We start from the raw sequence: 20,863 nt of genomic DNA, 5'->3' as shown, positions 1-20,863 counted from the left end.
ACAAAAGTAATGGGGTCACTAAATTCCGTATTGTTCATCTCTTGCTTCTTTTGGAGTTTTCCTTTTTCCCATTGAAAAAGAGAAAGCAATATACGCAGGGCAGCTACTTCTCTGCAAATTATCCCAAAATTAGGCCCCCAATCCCAATGCATAACGCTTTCCAATCCAATCCACCAACCCCACCTACAATCCTTTTTTCCTAACTCGAAATCAAAATGCCAGATTTCCCTCATTTTGCCCCAGAATCTCTCTTGCAGAAATCTTGATGTGATGGCGCTGCTGCTAATCTAGAATTACATGGCAAATATTCACACACTGGTGGCTTCTGTGAATAAGCTCTACCTCTCTACTGACACCACCAACAAGCTTCACTGCTACGATACCTTTGACGCTTTTGCCAGACGAAGAAGCGACCACAAGAAGAGGAAAAGCTGCAACTTTGATTATCTGAGTGGTGGCCCAGCTAGGGTTTCTGGGGTTGGCCACTCCTGGAGATTGTCTGCTGCAACGGAGCTTCCTGTTGTTCAGGAAAGCTCTAGTAAAAACATCAATGGGCCGAATCAGGCCCCCTGCATTGAAATCCCCGTCACTTGCTACCAGGTTCAGTGTCGCACTACTGTTATTTTACTCTTTCTCACTTTCTCTACGTAGTTTGTCGTGCGTAGTTTAAATACGCACGCATTACGTGGTTGTCTGTCTCTCACCATTGGTTCTTAGTTGTTGCTAGAATTAATTTCTGAAAATTTGTTTTAATATATATACCTTCGTGAAAAAGGCAATGCGAATCTGGAAATCGTAAATGGCTGAAATGCAGGGGTATGCTTGCACCCAGTATCTTCTTTCTCATTTTGGCCTGTCTAAATTGCTACAGCTTGCCATAAGGAACTCCTAACATTACAGTCAAAACTATTTCGCAGCACCTTAGAAAAGAATCCTTTTTATTGCTATCATTATATCTGATGTGCATGTTTATGTTGCTGAGTAGGCTTCCTATAATCGCCAATTTGAATCAAACAGTTCCGCCAAAAGCAAAATGTCTTAAGTTGTGATGCGCAACAGAGAGTTCCAGTTGTGACTTATGGCATTTGTGTTCCTGTAGATTATGTGCCCAGAATGATGACATAAAATACTTAAGAGTATATTCTTACAAGTTCCTATATTAATTTGCAAAAGCTTTGTTAAGTAAATCCCTTAGTGTTTTTCCTCGAAAAGTTTCTTCATGACTGCCAAGGTGTTCATCAATTGTCTATCTATCCGCAACTTTTGAGTGCTATTTCAATTGTTCATCCGTTTTTCATGTAGTAGATAAAGGATAGAAGGCTGAAAACATTACCTAGAATAATCATGTTTTTAGATTTAAATGGATTCAGAAACATTTCTCTTAATTATCCACATATAGTAGATTATAACTCTAGTGGTCTAAATTTAGACAACACTCCACTGGAAGTGGCAACCGGTGGAATATGTTTTCATGATGTAATATGCTGTATCTTTATGCATGACCAAACATGAGTAACTCCAGATCATAAAATAAAAACTTTTACGGGATTCACTCAAATTAACAAGGTACTGCAACTTGTACTGGTAAAATTTTGCATTATACAACTTGAAAAATATCTGCTAAATTTCGTACATCGAGAGTTTCCTGTTAAATGCTTCTAGTCAATGCAATGATTGATCTTTTGCCCTACTACTCATTTTATCAATTGTCCCTGATAATATCGGGTGTTCTGCTGTGGGTGACTATCTAGAATGTATACATGCCTCGGGACCTGTATGTTGTTTTGCCTCATAGTATGGGTTGTTTGGTTGTGAGTGAATATCTTATTGTATGCATGTCTATCAACCATGTCAATTCTTTTTTTTTTTAATTTCCATAAGGAAGATATCATGTACTTCATTCTTCCATCCTGTCCATCCCTTCCTGTTACTTTCTGGTCTTGGAATATTAACACAAAGAATCCTTCTTTGGAAATTTCTCATTTAGCTCTAAACACCTTTGGAGGACTTATCAGAGCAGAGAACTAAAATTCCAATTTGAATGTGGAGTTCTTGTCTCAAATCTGGTCCTGTTATCCATTGTGAACATTTGACGTTTGCATGAGGTTTTATGTCTGGCTAAGATTTGGAGCTTGTACATACTACCGATCGTAAACTTGGTTTTCAATATGGTTCTGCTTAAGAAGGACTACAAATAAGAACTTGACTTTCATATCTCAGTTCCTCACTTGTGGTGATGAATGCTTTCAGATTATTGGTGTTCATGATCAAGCGGAGAAAGATGAAATTGTCAAGTCGGTGAATGATCTGAGAAATGCAGAGATTGAAGAAGGATACACTAAAGATGCTGTTAATTCCCGTCAGGTTTTTGCAAAAAAATTGTGGTCTTTTTGCTTAGTTGTTTAAAGATTGATTCACTTGTGATCTTATTGAGTAATTTCTCTTTATCTGTTCTTTAACTTTTCACTATATTATACATATATTCTCCCTCCTGCTTCCCGTAGGCTCTTCTAATGGATGTGATGAACAAGCTTCTATTTGAACCAGAATATGCTGGAAATTTCAAAGATAAGCAACCCCCTAGATCATCTCTTAAAATCCTTTGGGCTTGGTTGCCTGGTGCTTTATGCCTTCTTCAGGAGGTAAGCTTGGTCATAACCTTAGATGCTTGAAACTTATGATACAACACTTGCATATAATAGTAAGGCCAATATCCACTTCGACACATTTTTGCCCTGTGAAGTGTCTCAGTTATCTTTTGTTGCCATATGGATCTGCAAAATATTTTCTGGCAATTTTAATGGAGAATATATGGTAGAATGGACCTTCTGTGTATTCTGGAGTTGATACTATTGAACTGGATCTGATCTAGGTTGGAGAAGAGAAGATTGTGCTAGAAATTGGACGAGAAGCCCTGCAACATCCAGAATCAAAGCCATTTGCACATGATTTGCATCTGTCTATGGCCCTCGCAGAGGTAAGGAGAAAAAGGAGGAGGTCAGATGCTAAACTGTTTTTCCCTCGCAGTTTTGTTATCTTCTTTTTCTTATATAGGTGCTTTCTTGAAGTGTGCAATTGCAAAAGTTGGCTTTGAGAAGAACAACATTGCTCAAGGATTTGAAGCCCTTTTCCATGCTCAATTTCTTCTGAGGAGTAAGATTTCTCTTGCGAAGATGATGCTGTTGTCTCAGGTAATCTTGATCTTGGCTGCACTTCCTTGAATATGCTTTCATTGGGATTCCTTGTCCTGGTCTAATAACTATACATGCACCTTCATGTGGCGATGGTTTTGATAGTTGAAATTAGAAAAGTTATCATTATGGAAGTACAGGTCAGATGGCATAACATTGGTTCTCCAACTAAAATTGGTATGTCATTGATGGATTCCTGGGAATAAGGATGATTATATATTGGGTGGTCTTTGAAACCATTTAACTCAAGAAAGGGCTCTTCTGTTTTAATGGGAAAAAAAGACATGTATGCTTTTCACCTGTTTTGTCAACCATATATATGGATTTATTAGGTTTTTCGGGCTTTTGATTTTCTCGATCAGGTTGGAGATTTTCAAATGCTAATCCTCATTGTCTCAACTTTGCTTGTGATTGTTGCTTACTTATTCTTCAATTGGATGATTACGTACTACTCAAATAAGTTGTGTTCAAATATTGCATCTAGATAGAAGAGTCTTTGAAAGAGCTTGCTCCAGCCTGCACATTGGATCTGTTGGGAATGCCTCATACACCTGAAAATGCTGAAAGAAGACTTGGTGCAATTGGATCTCTACGTGAATTGCTGAGACAGGGTCTGGATGTTGAAATTTCATGCCAAGTTCAAGACTGGCCTTGCTTTCTGAATCAAGCACTTAAAAAACTCATGGCTACGGAAATAGTTGAACTTGTACCTTGGGATAGTTTAGCTCTTACAAGGAAGAATAGAAAGTCGCTCGAATCGCAGAATCAAAGAATTGTCATTGATTTCAATAGCTTCTATGTGGTGTTGTTAGCTCATATAGCCCTTGGATTTTCAGGCAAGCAAACAGGCCTGGTAAGATATATTTAATCACGTTGCAGCCATGTTTAAGTTTTGGCTTAAAAATTTGTCATTTCTGACTGACAATATATGATTTGGAGACATCTCCACAATGTCTTTTTTTATCTTTTTGCCTTTTGAAGTGCTGTACCTGAGTGTGAGTGTCAATACAAATTATATTATATATATATATATATATAGAGAGAGAGAGAGAGAGAGAAAGAATGTACCATTTTGTTTCTACTCATCATTTGATTCCATCACTTTTGTGTAGATTAACAAGGCAAAGTCAATCTGTGAATGTTTAATAGCTTCAGAAGGCATTGATTTAAAATTTGAGGAGGCCTTTTGTTCTTTCCTACTTGGGCAGGTATACCTCTCCCTTGCCTTCTTTCTTCTTTGTGGCATTTGTTCTCTTTCTTTCTTTTCTTTTTCCCCTTTTCTAAACCAGCAGTGAGGAAACCTTAGGTCTCATTTTCCAGGGTGATGAAGCAACAGCTGTTGAAAGACTAAGGAAGCTTGAACTCAATTCAAGACCTAGTTCACAAAATTCACTGCAAATCAAAGAAACCAGAGAAGCTCCGGGTGCAGATAAACCTCTGGTAGATTTCCCTGTTATTACAAAATTAATGTTTCATCCATATGTAGAGGCAAAGATAAGTAGCAGTTCTTTACAAACTCCCCCAACCCTCCAACACACAAAGAAAAATGGAAAAAATGTTGAAAGAAAAAGAAAAGGGAAAATTCGCTAATAGCTGTTTGTTCAGGATTATCCCCACAGAACTCATTAATCCCCTAGCGAATTTGTCTTTATGCAGAATTAAGAATCCTTTGTTGCCGTTTAAAAAGAAGCCGTCTTCTATTTAGGCAAGATAACTTACAAAAAGATACAGATGTTTTCCATAAGTCTTCCTTATTTCCTTTTCTTTAACTGAGGCAGTTAATCTTCGCAATTCCTTGAACAGAAAAAAGTAAAAAATAAAAAAAAATAGAAAATTGGCCTATCGCCTTTCCAATAATCTTTCTCTAGGTATAGACGTTGATACTTGGAAGATTTAACCGGGGTTACCATGCTGCTTCCTCAATTTTGAATCCATTATATAGCTATCCTATCCATAGTAGATTCAAAGTCACCTCCATGCAGCATGTCCTAATCTTACCAGTAAGTTCATTAAGTCAATTTCCTTTGATCATGCGCACAGTTATACTTACAATTTCCATTGCTCATTATATTGTGTCTGCATATTATAGATTTAAAGTTCCACCTGTGATGCTTACTGTTCAAGCACGTCTGATAGTTCTGAGTAACTATGTGTTTCGTGTTTCTAGGAAACATGGTTGAAAGAATCTGTGCTTGGCTTGTTTCCAGATACCCAGGATTGTTCCCCATCTTTGGTAAAAGCTTTTAATGCTACCCATCCAAATGAATAGAGTTCTTAATTTCCTCTATCAAATACTAAATTTTAGTAGCAATTATAGGCCGACTTCTTTATTGGTGAAAAAAGACCTTCTGGAAACAGACAGAATAAAAGAGCTCCTCCAGCTTCATCCACCAATAGGCACAGATCAATTGTTGGTGCTCTTCTACTGGATCAACGAGATGGAGAGCCAGTTTCAAGCACAGAGTCTTCAAGGCATCTTGGCCCAGCTGTCAAGCAGCTTGCCCCTCCTAATTTGCAAAATTATCTGATAGAGGCCAAGGCCATTAGTGGAAGCAATGTTGGTTGTTCACCATCTATCCAATTTAAAAGAACTTTAGGTTCTAAGCAGGGTGGAGCCTGGAAATTTTGGTTGGGCTTCAGTCATGTGCTTGGAAAGACGATGTATGCTACAGCATTGGGCTGCATCTTGGTTGCTGTATGCAAAGTAATTAACATGCAAGTTTGGAGAATAGGAAAGATATCTAGATGGAGGATGGGTGAACGAAAAATTGAAGCAAGCTCCCCTATGTGGACTGATTCTTCTACCGATCCAAGTTACAGACGTGCAACAAGTAAGCAAAATGGTATTATGAGAAAGCTCAAGAAAGTCCTATCAATCGTTAAAATGCAGTCTGAAGACTGCCCAGAATCTGCAGATCTGCAAACTGCTTCGCTCTCTTCTGGCTTTTCATCTCCAATCATATCAACATATAGGCAGCCGATGCCGGTTGAAGATGCTGAGACTCTTGTCAAGAGATGGCAAGCAATCAAAGCTGAAGCACTTGGGCCTGACCATGATATTCACTGCCTTTTTGAAATTCTTGAAGGATCAATGCTTGTTCAGGTGAGATCCATTTCCTGATTGTTGTGAAGCATTGGTCTTTTTGTTTAGCATTATTTCCCTAGCAGGATATTTGTAAGTTCACCCGTTCAAGTATTTTAAATCTCTGGTTTTCACACTTCAATTGTGCTCCATCACTTTCAGCCTCCAGTAAAACTTAATAAGTATTTCATGTTAACCCATGATATTTCCATTTCATACCACTATTGTTCAGTCCAATATATAACTAATCTTGAAGAGGAAAATGCTAATAACTTATCTATACCTTTTATAACACTGATGTCTGGAATACAGGACTTTTGGTCTAAGTTACTTTGAGTTCCTTAACTTTTAGGCCAGGTGGAAAAACTAATATTGATTATGAAATTTGGAGTCCATCACATATTGGTAACTGAAACTGTTTTATTACCAGCTATGCTTCTCATTAACTTCAGAAAATGGATATTTTGTAGTGGCAAGCATTGGCTGATGCAGCAAAAGCAAGGTCTTGTTTTTGGAGATTCGTTTTGTTGCAATTGACAGTCGTACATGCGGACATATTGAAAGATGGGACTGGAAGGGAAATGGCAGAAATAGAAGTTCTTTTGGAGGAGGCGGCTGAACTTGTAGATGAAACCCAGCCTAAAAATCCAACTTACTACAGGTAATAAAAAATCCTTAGTCATGATGAGTACTTGAAGCTATGCTATAGTCACTTTTTTTGGTCTTTTGGCTACGTCTCAAAATGGGTAAGTTTATTTAGCAGTCCTTATCGTCGATCTTTTGGTATAAGGTGCATTAGTGAACGTGGTTGGAGGGAGCACCTCGTGTCTATAATAATGACCAATATTCAGCATGAGGCTTATCAGGTCTATAACTTTGTTGGCCATTGCGAAAATCAGGCAAATAACATGACTGCTTCTTGCATAAGTTCAAAATTTTTACAGCTCATATACATTTGTCTTCTCTTTTTTCCCCCCTTTTTTCTTTTCTAATTTTTGTTTGTTTGGGTGCAGTTGAAGGGAAAATAAGACATTTTCTTCTTTCAAAAATGAGAATTTTAAGTGACACATTTTCTCTTGCTTTAATACATGTGGCTAGTGGTATTATCCTTCAGGTGGAATCGTTATATTTGAATTATGGCACTATTCACTTTTGTGGTCAGTTTGAAAACTGAGAACATCAAGTGCTTGTTGCAAAAGGCATGTATTGCTTAGTTACCCCAAGTGACCATTGTAATGTTCATATGGTACATCATGTTTATCTGTTCCCTTCTGGGACTTGACATTACAATATCCAATTTGTTTGCAGCCCATATAAAATACGGTATCTTCTGAAGAGGCAGGATGATGGATCATGGAGGTTCTGTGAAGGTGATATCCGAACACCCTCATGACCACTGATCAAAGACTAATCTCGGACATACTTGGTTTTGATCAACAGATGTTCTTCGTCAACCCATTTCTTTATACCTGTACATGGTTTCCTGAAGCTGACTCTAAATTTCAATGAAGAAGGTAGAGCCCCATCAAGACTTTCCCCTTTCTCTCACTTCTTTTTTCATTTTCCTTAGCCAGTTGTGTACTTAGCAGAACTAGTTAGGAATATTCCATTTATTGTTTCTTTCTCACCCTGCCATCAGCAACGACTATTGGGAATGGCAGTCTTGTTATTTAGGCGGTATAGACAGTTGAAATTGTATTTGTTTCAGCATTGCTTAATTAGGTAATCGGCCTTCGTCTTGCTAATGCTTATGTCTAAGACTAAGGTAGGATACAGTAGTAAGTTTTGGTATGAGATGTATGCTAAATTTAAGTGCAAACTCTGGATTAGGCTTATTTATACAAATGCAGCTTCCCTTTATTTGTACTCCTCAATTGCAGTTCCAAACTGCATATGTATAGACAATATCCTCCTGCAAAACAAGGTTTCCACAAGTATCCAACTGATTCTCCCAAAAAGCAACAGAATCACATCTCTTTTTCAGGTCTTCCAACTCAAAGTGTTCAGTTACTGCAACCATCCCAGACATAAATGATTTAGTAAGCAAAGAGCGGCCACAGTAGCTGATAGCTTCTTCGTCTGGCTAGGACTTTTATATTCATGATAAGTTTATATTATTTTATGTGGATCCTTTGCTATGAGATAATGAGATGAATGGAGAGGTATGAGTGGTTATTAGAACCGTTCGTCGAATGATATTAATAAGTAATTCCTTTTTTCGTTTTTGTTAAGTCAGCAGTAGGCAGTATGGAAGGTGACGGAGCACATTACCTATTCAACAATTTTGCCTAGTTGTTGTTTACTACCAACACCTACACAAATTATCAGCTATGCTGCTATCGCCTTTTTTCTTTTACCCTTTCCTTATAATCTTCCCCTTCCATTATCATTCCGCTTCACACAACCTACCTAATACTTATGTACGTTGGTGCAACACCGACAATTCACCCACCTCATTATAAGTCTATAAATCAAAGGTTCCAAGCTCATAATTTCACCCATAACATGCAACAACAAACTCCATTGCTTATTAACAAACAAATACAATCTTCAACAAGTTCCCACTCAAACTTCTCATCACTTGCAAAAATATCCAATAAATATTGGAAGCCCCCATTTCACAGAGCTCCCTGCAGTCCGACCTGCGCTCTACTTTTTGAAGGTAAGAGTCCCCAAGGGGAAAAAAAGATAAAAAGAAAAGACACGAGTCAAGTACTCAATGAATTCTAGTCCTCCATTCCAACCAGCCCAGTAGTATACCCCAACTTCTCCATTTACCATTACATTACATAACCATGCCCCAAAATTCTCCGAAAATATGCAATTAGCAACTGAAGAAACACCAATTTAGAGAGCACCGTAATTCTCATCCATTGCGAAAAAGTGAAAAATGTTCAAACCCCAAACTCCACAATTGCCTAACACCAAAAACCCTAACTGGAATCATTAATAAAAGCAGATCTGGTTGGAGTTCTAAAAATGCATAAGCTAATGATCGGCATAAAGAATGATCATTTTCTAATTCTGAATAGAAATACATTTAATCGTTCACCTCCTGGTAAAATTAAAGGCATGATACACAATCCCTTTTCAAGGTCTGACGAATTTTTGCCATTTTAAGGCTATATTCCAGAGCTAGCACAGAAAATCCTTCATAAAGAGCAGAGCATTATCATCCCAGTTTTTCGGCAGAAATTCTTAACCTAGTAAATGCGAATTACAGCAGCTAGTATCATCAACAGTATATTATCTGCTGCAAAGAAACATCTAAACCAATCACAAATCAAGGCTTTATGGATATTCATCCTATAATAGTTGGTAGTGGACCATCATTGAAATGCATGATATAATCAGAAAGTTCAAAACTCAAGTTAAGTTTGCTATTCTAGCTGGACACTGGAAATGGCCACAAGGAAGAAGATTCGTAGCACAGGTCAAAAACATGTTTTATGTAATACAAGAGCAATCAAGCCCAAGTGAGTGGATCATTCAGAGTGCTCAAAGATTAATAGACTATGCTGTAATAAAGAAAATATGCTGTCCACTGATACAAGTGATCAGTAGTTCAAGCACAGAGGAATATTTTACCATTCCAGTTGCAACACAACCATAATTCTCAGCAAATTGATGGCAGTTGATCACTTGATTGCATGAATTTCTAGTTTGCTCATAAATCCCAACATTGAAGATCTTCTGATACATGTCTCACCCTCACAATGCAAGTCAATATGGGTCAACATACACATTTTCCTTATCATTGCTCGAAATTGCAGGCCATAAACCAATTTTCCCTAGAGACGTCCAATTTTAGGCATAAATTTTACTTAAGAAATGTAAATAAACAACCATGTTGTCCATATGAAAATCAAAATTTTCTCCTCATTTCCGTCGTATGTTAAAGCATTGGATTAAAAGGTTACATGAAATCACAGTAAAAGCAGTAAATCACCTCAATCATGAAAATGAAGCAAAGTAATTATAATACAGCAACAACATACTTCAGTCGAGGTCCTCCTCTCTAGCCTGACCTCCTCTACCTGAGCCAGTATTGGATGCTACACTATCACTGTTGTTGGTGTTGCTATTACCTCCATCATTATTCACAGCTCCTCCTCCCCCAGTACTGCTCGTCTCGGCTGGTGAACCAAGCCCCCTTAAAAGCCATGGGACTGATATCCTAAACCTCCTTTCCATAGTCCTCGGCGTCAGCGAACTGTTATTATTATCCCCACTATCCTGATAACCACCACCAGCCCCAAAACCCAAACTAGTATTGCCACTGTTCCTACTACTATTATCATTTGTCTGTCCTGTCCTTCGATTTTCATAATCAGGATCATCAGTAGGCAGCTCATACCTACAAACGGGGCAAGAATTATGCAACTCAAGCCAAGGCAGGATACAATCTTTATGGTAAATATGCTTGCAAGGCATCTGCTTTGCCTCCTCATTTAACTCAAAGCTATCTTTGCACACAGCGCATTGTGAAGAATCTGAAGCTAACATTTCCTCAGTAATCTTTATATCAGGCAATCCCTCGACTGCTGACTTTGAGGCAGGTGGCGTCCCATAACGATTTGGATCATTCTCCGCAAGTTGCTGAATCAATTGCTCCAGACCAGGCCCAATAAAATAATCCCCCAAATTCATCGGAAGCCGAAAATCAACCCCTGAGCCGCTCATTCCACCACCGCCAGGCGATTCAAAAACAAGCTGGATGTTTGCTCCCCTGGCCTGAAGATTATTGATATAGTTATTAAGAAAGGCAAAGGGATTAAATTCATTGGGAGATCGGGGTCCAAAAAGAGCTGAGAGATCGTCAAATCCACCGCCTCCGCCACCAGAGGAGACGGAAAATGCGGAAGCTCCGGGGGCAGAGGAAAAGATGATGGGGAATCCGCCCAAGGAAGGGAAATTGTCGGGGAGAAAAGGGTTAGAGATGGGATTTTCAGGGTTTGAGGGGGGCGCAGTTTCAGATTCTTCTAGAAAACCGCCTTGACAATCGGGGCAGACGAGTTCGGCAGTGGGTGAGAGTGGAGGAGCGATGGTGACCTGGCGCTCGCATTGGTAACAGAAGTATTGTCGAGGAACAGCGGCAGCGGAGGCGGCTTCACCGCCATCCGGAACACCCGCCGAAGACATGGCTCTCATTCACCGCCATCCGGAACACCCGCCGAAGACATGGCTCTCAATATCAAGTCAGAGATGATCGTGGGTATGTATGTATGTATGTGAAGATTGGAGTCGTCTTCAATTCTTGATTTTGGCTTTGGGAGAGAAATGATAAACAAGAAGAGAGAGCTGTGGAAAACGTGTTTTAATGTTCGTTTCTTTAGTTACACTCCAATAACATACTGTTTCAGCTAAAATCGCACCTTCACTCCTCAATTCATCCATTTATTTTATTTTTGGTTAACAGTCATAAAACAACCATTAAACCTTCAAATAATCATAATTTCTGTATTTATTTGTGAGTTTATAATATAAATAATTTAATAATAACAAATAAAAAAATTAAGTAGAAATGTTGTGAAATAGCAATAAAGGAAGATTATGAATAGAAAAAGAGAAAATTGGAGGGAAGTTGTGATGGTCAGATTCTGAAAATCCGAAAGAAAAAGAAAACAGATAATAGAGAGGAAAAGTGTGAATCGGAGAGGAAAATGAATTCCCTGGCCACTCGATCCTTCACATCCAAATCCTCCCTCTTCCTTCTCTCTCGATTCACCCAATTTTTCTCAACCACCCCCACCCCATCACCTCCCCACTCCGATTTCCAGAATTACCCACCAACCCTTGATGGCTTGCGCCGCCGCCTTGCTGCTGAATCCCCCACCTTGGCCCACTTCATCAAGCTCCAGTCCGACCATTCTTATTCCGTCGAGGTTGGCACCAAGAAGAAGCCGTTGCCCAAGCCCAAATGGATGAAGGAGTCCATCCCCGGTGGGGAAAAGTACACTCAGATCAAGAGAAAATTGAGGGACTTGAAATTACATACCGTTTGTGAGGAGGCTAAGTGCCCTAATTTGGGGGAGTGTTGGTCTGGAGGTGAGACGGGAACTGCAACTGCCACCATTATGATTCTTGGTGATACTTGTACTCGCGGCTGCAGGTAATCTTTGCATTTTCAACTGTTTTTAGATTGGCTCCTGTTATTTGTTGAGTGATTTATCATTTGAAGTAGGAAATGATTGGTTTAGCTTTTGTTGGTTGCTTTTGTTGAGATTTGCCTGCGTGAAAATGCGAATGTTGTGAGTGATGGGTTATATCAGTCTGTGACATAATTTATCCTCCCTTATCTTTCCTGCGGAGATGCACATCAATGGAGCTGTTCTAAGGTGAACGAAGGAAGGGTTACAATTTATTCTCCCTTATCTTTTCTTATGAGGGTTTTAACCTGGTCTAGTTCTTTGTTGCATGAAAGTTGATCTTGGTGCTGTAGTACACAAATAAAGTAGAGACAGACATGATAGGATGAATAATGTCTTTTTAATTAATACCATTGGAGTAAGATGGAAATCTCCCAAAGTCATATGTTATCAATTGCTGAGAAGAGTCTCATTAAGGGAAGTCCAATGTTTGTGGTACTGGTCGACACCACCATTTTCTATCAATGACAACTAACAATACACTTTGTTTTCAATAAAGTAGACATTATAAATATAGAGCTTAAGCTGTTTCTATTGGACATGTTTCTCTGAATTCAATAACAAAGAACCTTTTCAGTCTACTCTTTAGTATGAGAGTTGAGTCACTCCTTCCCAGAAGACATCGAAATTTTAAGAATCCTCGAATTAGTGACCTTTTTATGATTTGTTTTTCTTCAGATTTTGCAATGTAAAGACATCACGCACTCCGCCTCCTCCTGATCCAAATGAGCCCACAAATGTTGCTGAGGCAATAGCTTCATGGGGTTTGGATTACGTGGTGATTACTAGTGTTGATCGTGATGATTTACCTGATCAAGGAAGTGGTCATTTTGCAGAGACGGTGCAGAAACTTAAGACGCTGAAGCCAGCTATGCTTATAGAAGCTTTAGGTATTTCTCAAAGTGTTTCTATAGCTTTAGTAAAAACTTAAGATGCTGAAGCCAGCTATACCTACTTTTTTTTAAATTTGGGAATATGATGATTTTGCATAATTACATCTGTAAATATTTTGGAGATGATTTGAAGCAGAAGCTCGAATTGCACAAGCTACTATTGTTTCACCAGTATGCGGAGCTGGACTAACTGTTGGAGTTATCTTTAGAGAATTTATGATCATTCTATATTTTCACCCAAATTGGAGTTTCTTCAAGCTACCTTCCAGTTTTTCCACTGGAAGACTGGCCACTCCTGCATATCCAAATTAAATTGTTGATTCCTTATCTTACAGCTTTTACATGGAAACCTATTCTTCTTCAGGAAAAGGTCACACCTAATGCATACTGCAAATGCAAGCATACCGATTATGTTCAACCAGCATTTTCTGTAACCTAAAAAGTCTATGTCGGTTGCCTTTCTCACTATAATGTTGGTTCATTGATATGTGATTTGACATGAAAGCAAGAAATACCGTAATGAAAGGAACATTGGAGTTTGTCACTAGGTATTTGACCAAATAGGATCGTCCAGTTCCTATAGAACCTATCACTAAAATCCCCCTAGAGGGGGATAAGTCTAACCGGAGCGAAAAGGGTTTTCCATGAGATGGGAAATGCAAAGTACTAGTCCCACACGAAGTTTGTGAATAAGTGATTGTCTGATAATGAGCAAGGAAAATTTGTACTTTGAACTGCTTGCTTGTTGACCATGTTATTCTCAAATTGCAGTTCCTGATTTTCGCGGAAACTCTGGCTGTGTCGAAAAAGTTGCTAAATCTGGGTTAGATGTTTTTGCACACAATATTGAAACTGTTGAGGAGCTTCAGAGTGTAGTTCGTGATCACCGTGCTAACTTCAAGCAATCCCTGGATGTCCTAGTGATGGCAAAAGACTATGCCCCACCAGGTACACTCACCAAAACTTCAATAATGTTGGGATGTGGAGAAACACCTGACCAAGTAGTAAAAACTATGGAGAAAGTCAGGGCAGCTGGTGTTGATGTCATGACATTTGGTCAGTACATGCGACCATCAAAGCGTCACATGCCGGTGTCAGAGTACATAACTCCTGAAGCCTTTGAGAAGTATCGGACTCTAGGCATGCAAATGGTTTGTCGCTCTTCTTTATCTTTAATTTATAATGGTTTTTTTGTTATAATGATATGAAGGGTGACAGGCAACATCTAGTAGCACTCTTTTAGTCAATTTTTGACATGTATTGTTTTCTTAGTTGCAGGAATATGTGGTGTTTCTCAATGCTATTAAAATCTGAAATTCTGGATAGTATTCATATATGCCAGGACTAAGTCTAACATGAGTTACTAGACTGATATTCTATCCCCTCCTTCTCTTTGTTTTCTGATTTATTTACTTGCTGCGCTCTAGGCATACGTTGCTTTTGCAGATTATTATTAGAGTATGGTAGTTTATATTTTATTTTTGTAAAGTAGGACTAGCCAATTCTAGGTGCTACCACACTATTAATTGTTCTTAGTTCCTCCATGTTATGTAACTTGTTTCTTCCCTTGCTAAACTTTTCACCTTAAGAAATGGTTTTAGGTTCACATTCAATGTGTTCCTTGTGGGATAAGTTGTGATGTAACATTTTTCATTAGAATAATAGAGAAAATTAGTGATAGTTGAGAACTTGAGACTCTTGTTGAAGCCAACTAGTTATCTGCTTGAGTTGCATATACTGCTTTGGTCTTCAGAACAGTAACCTAGACGTTTCTTTTACTAGTAACATTTAAGTATTATGGACAAGATGCATATTATCATGCAATCTTTTGCACATGTGTGTTCATGACTAATATGGTTTAACACTGAAGTGCTAGCCTGTAGAAAACAATGAATATATTTATTAATGTGTTGACTGTGGCAGGGATTTCGGTATGTAGCATCTGGGCCCATGGTGAGGTCCTCATACAAGGCCGGTGAATTCTATATCAAATCCATGATAGAGTCAGATCGTGCTGCATCTTCTACATAGAGGTCAACCTTCTGGTGATTGACGGTCACTTATGTAAAGTGAACACCCTTAACGCTGATTTTCAAGATTGGGAAATATTTCATTCTTTTGCGAGGACACGCTTCACCCGCTTCTACGGACTCTTTTTCACCCTAGATTCCATTCTGCTAGATGGCTTCTTCATGTGGTTCTTGGACTTTTGTCATTTCAAATCATGGTATTTCTTAGTTGTACATCCGGTTTTGGTGTAAATTGCAATTAGCATATTGAAAAGACCCCTCAGTTGGTCTTGCTACACAAAGGCTGATGTTATATTAGAAATCATTACTGTATGGATAACTTTAATAAATGGTATTCCAACATGGTTGTGATCCTAAGTATGTTGTATTGTTGGATGTCCCAGCTGTTTTCTCTCTTCATCTTCATCACAAAGTAGAAGAGAGAGAGGCAGATGTTGAGGCTATGTTTTATTTAGTTGATTGGAACGAAAGTGAAAGAGGCAAACTCCTCCTAGCAGGATTAAAGAATATTGAGAAATTAGGCCCCATTGATTGATTACTGAGCACTTAATTGTTAAAGGCCACAGGATATTTAAGACCAATACGGCAAAAGGATAAAGGCATTTAGTTAAGAGTCACGATTTTTCTTGAGGGACTACTCGTGCGAGTGCTTAACTCCCTTGACATTTATCGTTCACGCCTTCCAGTGCTTAACTCCCTTGACATTTATCATTCACGCCTTCTAATTAGGAAGTCGCTCTCTTGCTTCGATTTAGCTACAATTGTAAAGCAAGAAGCCACCTCGGACAACCCTATTGGATTTAGCTACAAGAATAAAAGGTCCCAACTAGGTAAAACTTGGGGCATTTGATTTAGCAACAAGATTAAAAGGTCCCAGCTAGGTAAAACTTGAGCACACAAAAGATATGCGGGAATGAAAGACGTCCAAATGCAATAACTCTTTCTTTTTTAACAAATTGTATATGGGGTGGGAAGGAAGCCCATTGACGATCGATCAACGCAGCTACAGCAGCAGTGACTTAGAAAGTTGCCTTTGAATAGCATCAGCCATCATGTGGGAAGGGCTACGGAGGGGGGACTCCTTTTTCTTTTTTAAGGGAAAATTGCTGCTCAAATTGGAAAGGAACTCTAAAGGCCGCCCAGAGAAATAGGCCCAACCTATCAGTCTCTCAAACACCACACTCACAGCAACACAACAAACAAAAGAAAACAGAAAGAAGGCGGACGGGACGACACGACACGAGAGGAGTTCTTCACCGCCGGTATGTCCCTTCTCTAACACCCAATTCATATGATATTCTCTGTAACTCACCCTCGTGTCTCTCTGCACCTCCTCATAATCTGATCTTGACAGATAATAAAAACGATGTCGTATATGAGAGGAGATTTGCTCGCCAAAACTCGTAAGCTCGTTAAAGGCTTTGCTAAAGCTGAGCCTGTTTGGCTTAAACCCATGGAAAAGTCGGTATCTTCTTTTTCCCCCTTCACTCCCTGAAACTGTTACACATTCCTCACCTTTTCATCTAATCTTGTATTTAGGGCTCCACCTGCTACGTTTCCTCGCGCAGAGAAGAAGCTCAAGCCCATAAGTCTGCCGGAGGATACTTTTGTGAATAAGTTTTTTCAAAAGCATCCGGATTCCAAGTTTGAAGATGCTATCAAGTATTTGGCCTACTACCTTTTGCTTCTTATTTTTTACTGCCCAATATTCCTTGGGTCCGTAAAGTTTCATGTTCAATTTTAATGGACAAATGAAAAGTCCTTAAGACGAAGATGGTCATATGGTGTTTGTTTGTGAAGTTGATAAAACATCTTATTCCAATTTATTCCTCTATGCAGTCTCGCTGCTGGTTGCAATCTTTTGAATTATAAGCAGGCTGCTTAATTTTACTATGATATTGTTGTTTCTGGAAACAAATCTTCTAGTTCAATGTCTGGCTTTGGATTTGGAGTCTTGTGAGGATTCTTAATTTGGGAAGTCTGGAGATGTAATGAGTTTTGTTCACCTCAATTTTTAGCTAGGTTATTTTTCTATTAGTCGTCAATGAGCTAGAGTTCTATACAAGCTTACAACCGTTGGACCTTTTAGCTGATTTGCCAAAAGATTAGATTTATTTTTAGGACTAGCAGATAGGTAAGAAAGCGATTGGCCCTCTACTCCCTACTTGGCAATGTGCCTCCTCGAAAAGTTTGTAGGCGAGATTATGTAAAGTTATACAGACTTTAAGTTTCTTTGATTGTTTATTCCCAATGCAGTCCAACTATTCATCGAATGAGTGTACGGAACAGGGATTGCAGCTCTAATCGAGGAACAATTGCAAATCACTTTCTTCACTGAAACATGCATACTATGTTATAACTTTGTTCTGTTGTGACTGGCAGATTTTCCTTTTTGCCTTTTATGCTTGTGTATACAATTAGAAGACCATCGAGATGGATTGACCCTTTTAGTGCTAGTAAAAATGGATAGGCAAATTAACTATGTTATATAGTAACCTTTTGATTCCTATGAGGGAACAGTGGTTAAGAAGGAAAATTTAACCCCTCAATCTCATGGAAAAAGTCATGGTATATGGAATCAAGTGGCACCATCCCCTCAGGAAGAGAGGGTGTATTGAGATTGTGAAATTTCTGTTTATGATGCTTTGAAGGGTGTCTTTAGCTGAGGGTTAAGGACTCAGCAAAATTTTCTTCGAGTTATGAAATATTATACATGAACTAATAATTGTTACATTGTAACAGAATTTCTGGTTTCAATCCACCTGCAGCTCGTGTATTTGCTTGGAGAGTGCTTGAATTGAAGGAGCAAGGGGTTAGTGAGGAGGAAGCTATGTCTGTTGCTGATGTATGTATATTGTCTTGCCTTTATTATTTTCTTGGCTCTTTTTTGTTCCTGGGATGTGTCAGTTTTTTATAGATTTGTCTCTTACTGTGGCAATTAAGAAGCCAAATCCAGATATTTTTGTTTGGACTTAATGGTTAATTTGTGCTAGATGGAATATCGGGCTGAGAGGAAAGCAAAAAAGAAGGCATATGCTCGGCTGAAGCAAATTGCAAGGCTTCAAGGAAAGAGACCCCCTCCAAATCCTTATCCGAGTGCTATCAAGGAGATACAGGCTGAAGAAAGGCAGTTTGTTCGTGACCGTTTCAATAATCCCCAGACGTTGCAAATTGTGAATAAGCTGAGAAAGGACAGGGCTGCAGAGATGATGGACCGAAGAGGAGGCTTCTTTGGTTGAAGTTGGCTCGTCAATTCAACGCTAGCGAGATGGCTATTCTTTTGTTGAGCTGAATTTTACTTTAATTTAGCTTCTATGACTTTGGATATACATCAAATTTTGAGTGGATCAGAAAATAAAATCATATGTTGACTCTAGCAATATGAATAATTGGAATATTCTTGTTATGGATTTCAGTTTTCTCCTCTGGACAATTGTTCTCAGTGTTCCTTCAAGTGATTGTTGATTATCTGAAATCTCAATTTCCAAGAACTTGAACATGTTTGAAGGAGGTCATCAATGAGATGGTGAAGGTTCAGAGATCTGCTCAAGAGAGCTATAGAAGTGGAAAGATTGTAACTCTTCTCTAGTCAGGGTATAAGTTTGATATTGTTTTGGTTTTGGGGTAAGTTAAATCTATATCTATTAATCAATGCTGAATGCTCAATACAATTAACTCTTAAATTTCTATGCACATGCATTTATTGTGACGAATCACTTTGTGATGTGTGATATGTATATATATAATGTTGTGGGTTGATGGGTTGATAATACCTATTATGACGTGTTGGGATTACGTATGCAAATTGATTAGATGATTATGTGCAAATGTATATGTATGAACACAGGAATTACTATAAGTATGATGTTTAGGGTAGATATACCCCTTATAGCGAAGGGGGTGCTACATTTATATTTTCATTTTCATCTCATTAATGTCAAATACATATGAAATTAACAGTTAAATATGAGTCGCACAAAGAGGTTATTTAAACTAATAATATGACTTATCATATTTTAATATAAAATCATAAATTATAACTAACAAATCTTTAAACAGGAAGTGATGGAAATGATGTGCATAATAATTTTGAAACCAAATTAGTCTAATAGAAAATCTGAATGTTCTATTCTACAAAAACCTTTATTTAAATAATAACGTTTTCTAGCATTCCATGATATATAAATGTTGTTTTTGAACTTTTATTTTTTTGTTCAGAGACAAATCACACAATATTTCTATAATAATACCATTTTCAATGATAATGTATATTTTATTATTAGATTATCATATACCCATCCTTTAAATGCTATTAAATCCTCCTTACAAAATAAATACTATTAAATTAATCAGAATATTTTTTATTTTTAAAAAATATATAATTATTTAAATAATTATATTTTAAATCAAGCTTTTTAAGAGTATCAGGGTGTTAACTTTTGCGATTGAGAACAAAAATGGATAAAATTGACCCCATTTTATAAGAAAATTCTAGAAAGATTATTTAGTAAAAAATATCTGTTGATTCTTTATTAGAAGTTTCTCCAAAGGATATTTAAAAAAAAAAAAAAAAAACATATTAGAATAGACATACAATATTCTTGGAGTAATAAGAGAATCTGTCCTAACCATAGATAATTTTAATCTCCATAGTCCAATTAAGGAGGTGGCTACTATAAATAGGTGTGGGTCTTCATTTATAATCAATCAAATTGAGAAAAATACTTTGGACAATTTACTCAATTTTTATATACTCATTCTTTAAATACTATTAGATCTATCTTATACTTATAAGTTTTAAAAATTATTTAATTTTTAAATGATTTTGTTTTAAAGTTAAGAATGAGGAGAGATGGGAGTTGGTGTTTCTACTCATTTGTGTCGCCATTTCATGCCTCACAAAATTACTTTTTACTATTTTGTTTATATTTTTATGTGATATGATAAATTAATTTGTAACATCATAATGCACTTTTTAAAGTAAAATATATATATATATATATATATGCATTTGATAAGTATTTTAAAGTACAGTCTTATAGACTACTTATTCGATATGAATATAGTTTTTAAATTATCTATTTACTAAAAATTACAAGATTCTAATGATAATTTTATATAATTGTTTAGATTTTTATGTTATTCCCGATTTTTTACCACAACATCATAATCATTTTTACATTTTAAATTTAATTTATTTTTGTCTCTCCTATCATCACTCCAAGTTCCTATTAGTACTTCCTTTTTTTCATGTGCACTCATCCCCTCACGCATATACCTAGCCTTCGAAACGAAGAATTCAAACAGTTGAATATGGGATTTAATACCCTTTGCAATAAGTAGAACTTTTGTTAAATGTAAGACTTCTAGTAGATATTACGTACACGTCCTCCTTCATTTGTATTCTTTTCTTACTCTTGTCTCCCATCTCATCTTTTTCCACCAAATAAATTCCCAAATCAATTCGAATATGAATCAATTCACCTCTTTCTCATCCTCCCATACCAACAACGCAAAC

At 37.5% G+C, this 20,863-nt stretch overlaps 4 protein-coding genes across 4 annotated transcripts; 3 read left to right on the top strand and 1 right to left on the bottom strand.

Moving 5' to 3' along the window:
- LOC105157357 (plastid division protein CDP1, chloroplastic) lies at nt 24-8,133 on the top strand. Its single transcript, XM_011073766.2, has 12 exons — nt 24-600; nt 2,251-2,364; nt 2,505-2,642; nt 2,873-2,977; nt 3,069-3,191; nt 3,676-4,044; nt 4,304-4,399; nt 4,512-4,631; nt 5,359-5,424; nt 5,509-6,294; nt 6,744-6,934; nt 7,582-8,133. The coding sequence occupies exons 1-12, from the start codon at nt 298-300 to the stop codon at nt 7,664-7,666; spliced, it is 2,496 nt and encodes an 831-aa protein (XP_011072068.1). The 5' UTR covers nt 24-297; the 3' UTR covers nt 7,667-8,133.
- On the bottom strand, nt 10,073-11,415 carry LOC105157356 (E3 ubiquitin-protein ligase RING1-like). Its single transcript, XM_011073764.2, has one exon. It carries the CDS (start codon nt 11,413-11,415, stop codon nt 10,273-10,275), a length of 1,143 nt encoding a protein of 380 aa, XP_011072066.1. The 3' UTR covers nt 10,073-10,272.
- Nucleotides 11,826-15,702, top strand: LOC105157355 (lipoyl synthase 2, mitochondrial). Its single transcript, XM_011073763.2, has 4 exons — nt 11,826-12,385; nt 13,101-13,312; nt 14,087-14,466; nt 15,239-15,702. The coding sequence occupies exons 1-4, from the start codon at nt 11,937-11,939 to the stop codon at nt 15,344-15,346; spliced, it is 1,149 nt and encodes a 382-aa protein (XP_011072065.1). The 5' UTR covers nt 11,826-11,936; the 3' UTR covers nt 15,347-15,702.
- On the top strand, nt 16,323-18,778 carry LOC105157354. Its single transcript, XM_011073762.2, has 5 exons — nt 16,323-16,607; nt 16,700-16,806; nt 16,885-17,007; nt 18,088-18,190; nt 18,339-18,778. Exons 2-5 carry the CDS (start codon nt 16,712-16,714, stop codon nt 18,582-18,584), a joined length of 567 nt encoding a protein of 188 aa, XP_011072064.1. The 5' UTR covers nt 16,323-16,607; nt 16,700-16,711; the 3' UTR covers nt 18,585-18,778.

Source organism: Sesamum indicum, linkage group LG3 (assembly GCF_000512975.1).
Source record: "Sesamum indicum cultivar Zhongzhi No. 13 linkage group LG3, S_indicum_v1.0, whole genome shotgun sequence".
NCBI lineage: Eukaryota > Viridiplantae > Streptophyta > Magnoliopsida > Lamiales > Pedaliaceae > Sesamum > Sesamum indicum.
This window is presented reverse-complemented; position numbering and strand designations above follow the sequence as displayed.

Bases quoted from the DNA above. Each gene is read 5' to 3' on its own strand.
- LOC105157355 (XM_011073763.2), top strand. From the start codon at position 11,937: ATGAATTCCCTGGCCACTCGATCCTTCACATCCAAATCCTCCCTCTTC. The intron at 12,386-13,100 runs GTAATCTTTGCA...GTTTTTCTTCAG, and splicing joins ACTTGTACTCGCGGCTGCAG to ATTTTGCAATGTAAAGACAT. The intron at 13,313-14,086 runs GTATTTCTCAAA...CTCAAATTGCAG, and splicing joins TATGCTTATAGAAGCTTTAG to TTCCTGATTTTCGCGGAAAC.
- LOC105157357 (XM_011073766.2), top strand. From the start codon at position 298: ATGGCAAATATTCACACACTGGTGGCTTCTGTGAATAAGCTCTACCTC. The intron at 601-2,250 runs GTTCAGTGTCGC...GAATGCTTTCAG, and splicing joins TCCCCGTCACTTGCTACCAG to ATTATTGGTGTTCATGATCA. The intron at 6,295-6,743 runs GTGAGATCCATT...GATATTTTGTAG, and splicing joins AAGGATCAATGCTTGTTCAG to TGGCAAGCATTGGCTGATGC.
- LOC105157356 (XM_011073764.2), bottom strand. From the start codon at position 11,415: ATGTCTTCGGCGGGTGTTCCGGATGGCGGTGAAGCCGCCTCCGCTGCC.
- LOC105157354 (XM_011073762.2), top strand. From the start codon at position 16,712: ATGTCGTATATGAGAGGAGATTTGCTCGCCAAAACTCGTAAGCTCGTT. The intron at 16,807-16,884 runs GTCGGTATCTTC...TCTTGTATTTAG, and splicing joins TGGCTTAAACCCATGGAAAA to GGCTCCACCTGCTACGTTTC. The intron at 18,191-18,338 runs GTATGTATATTG...AATTTGTGCTAG, and splicing joins AAGCTATGTCTGTTGCTGAT to ATGGAATATCGGGCTGAGAG.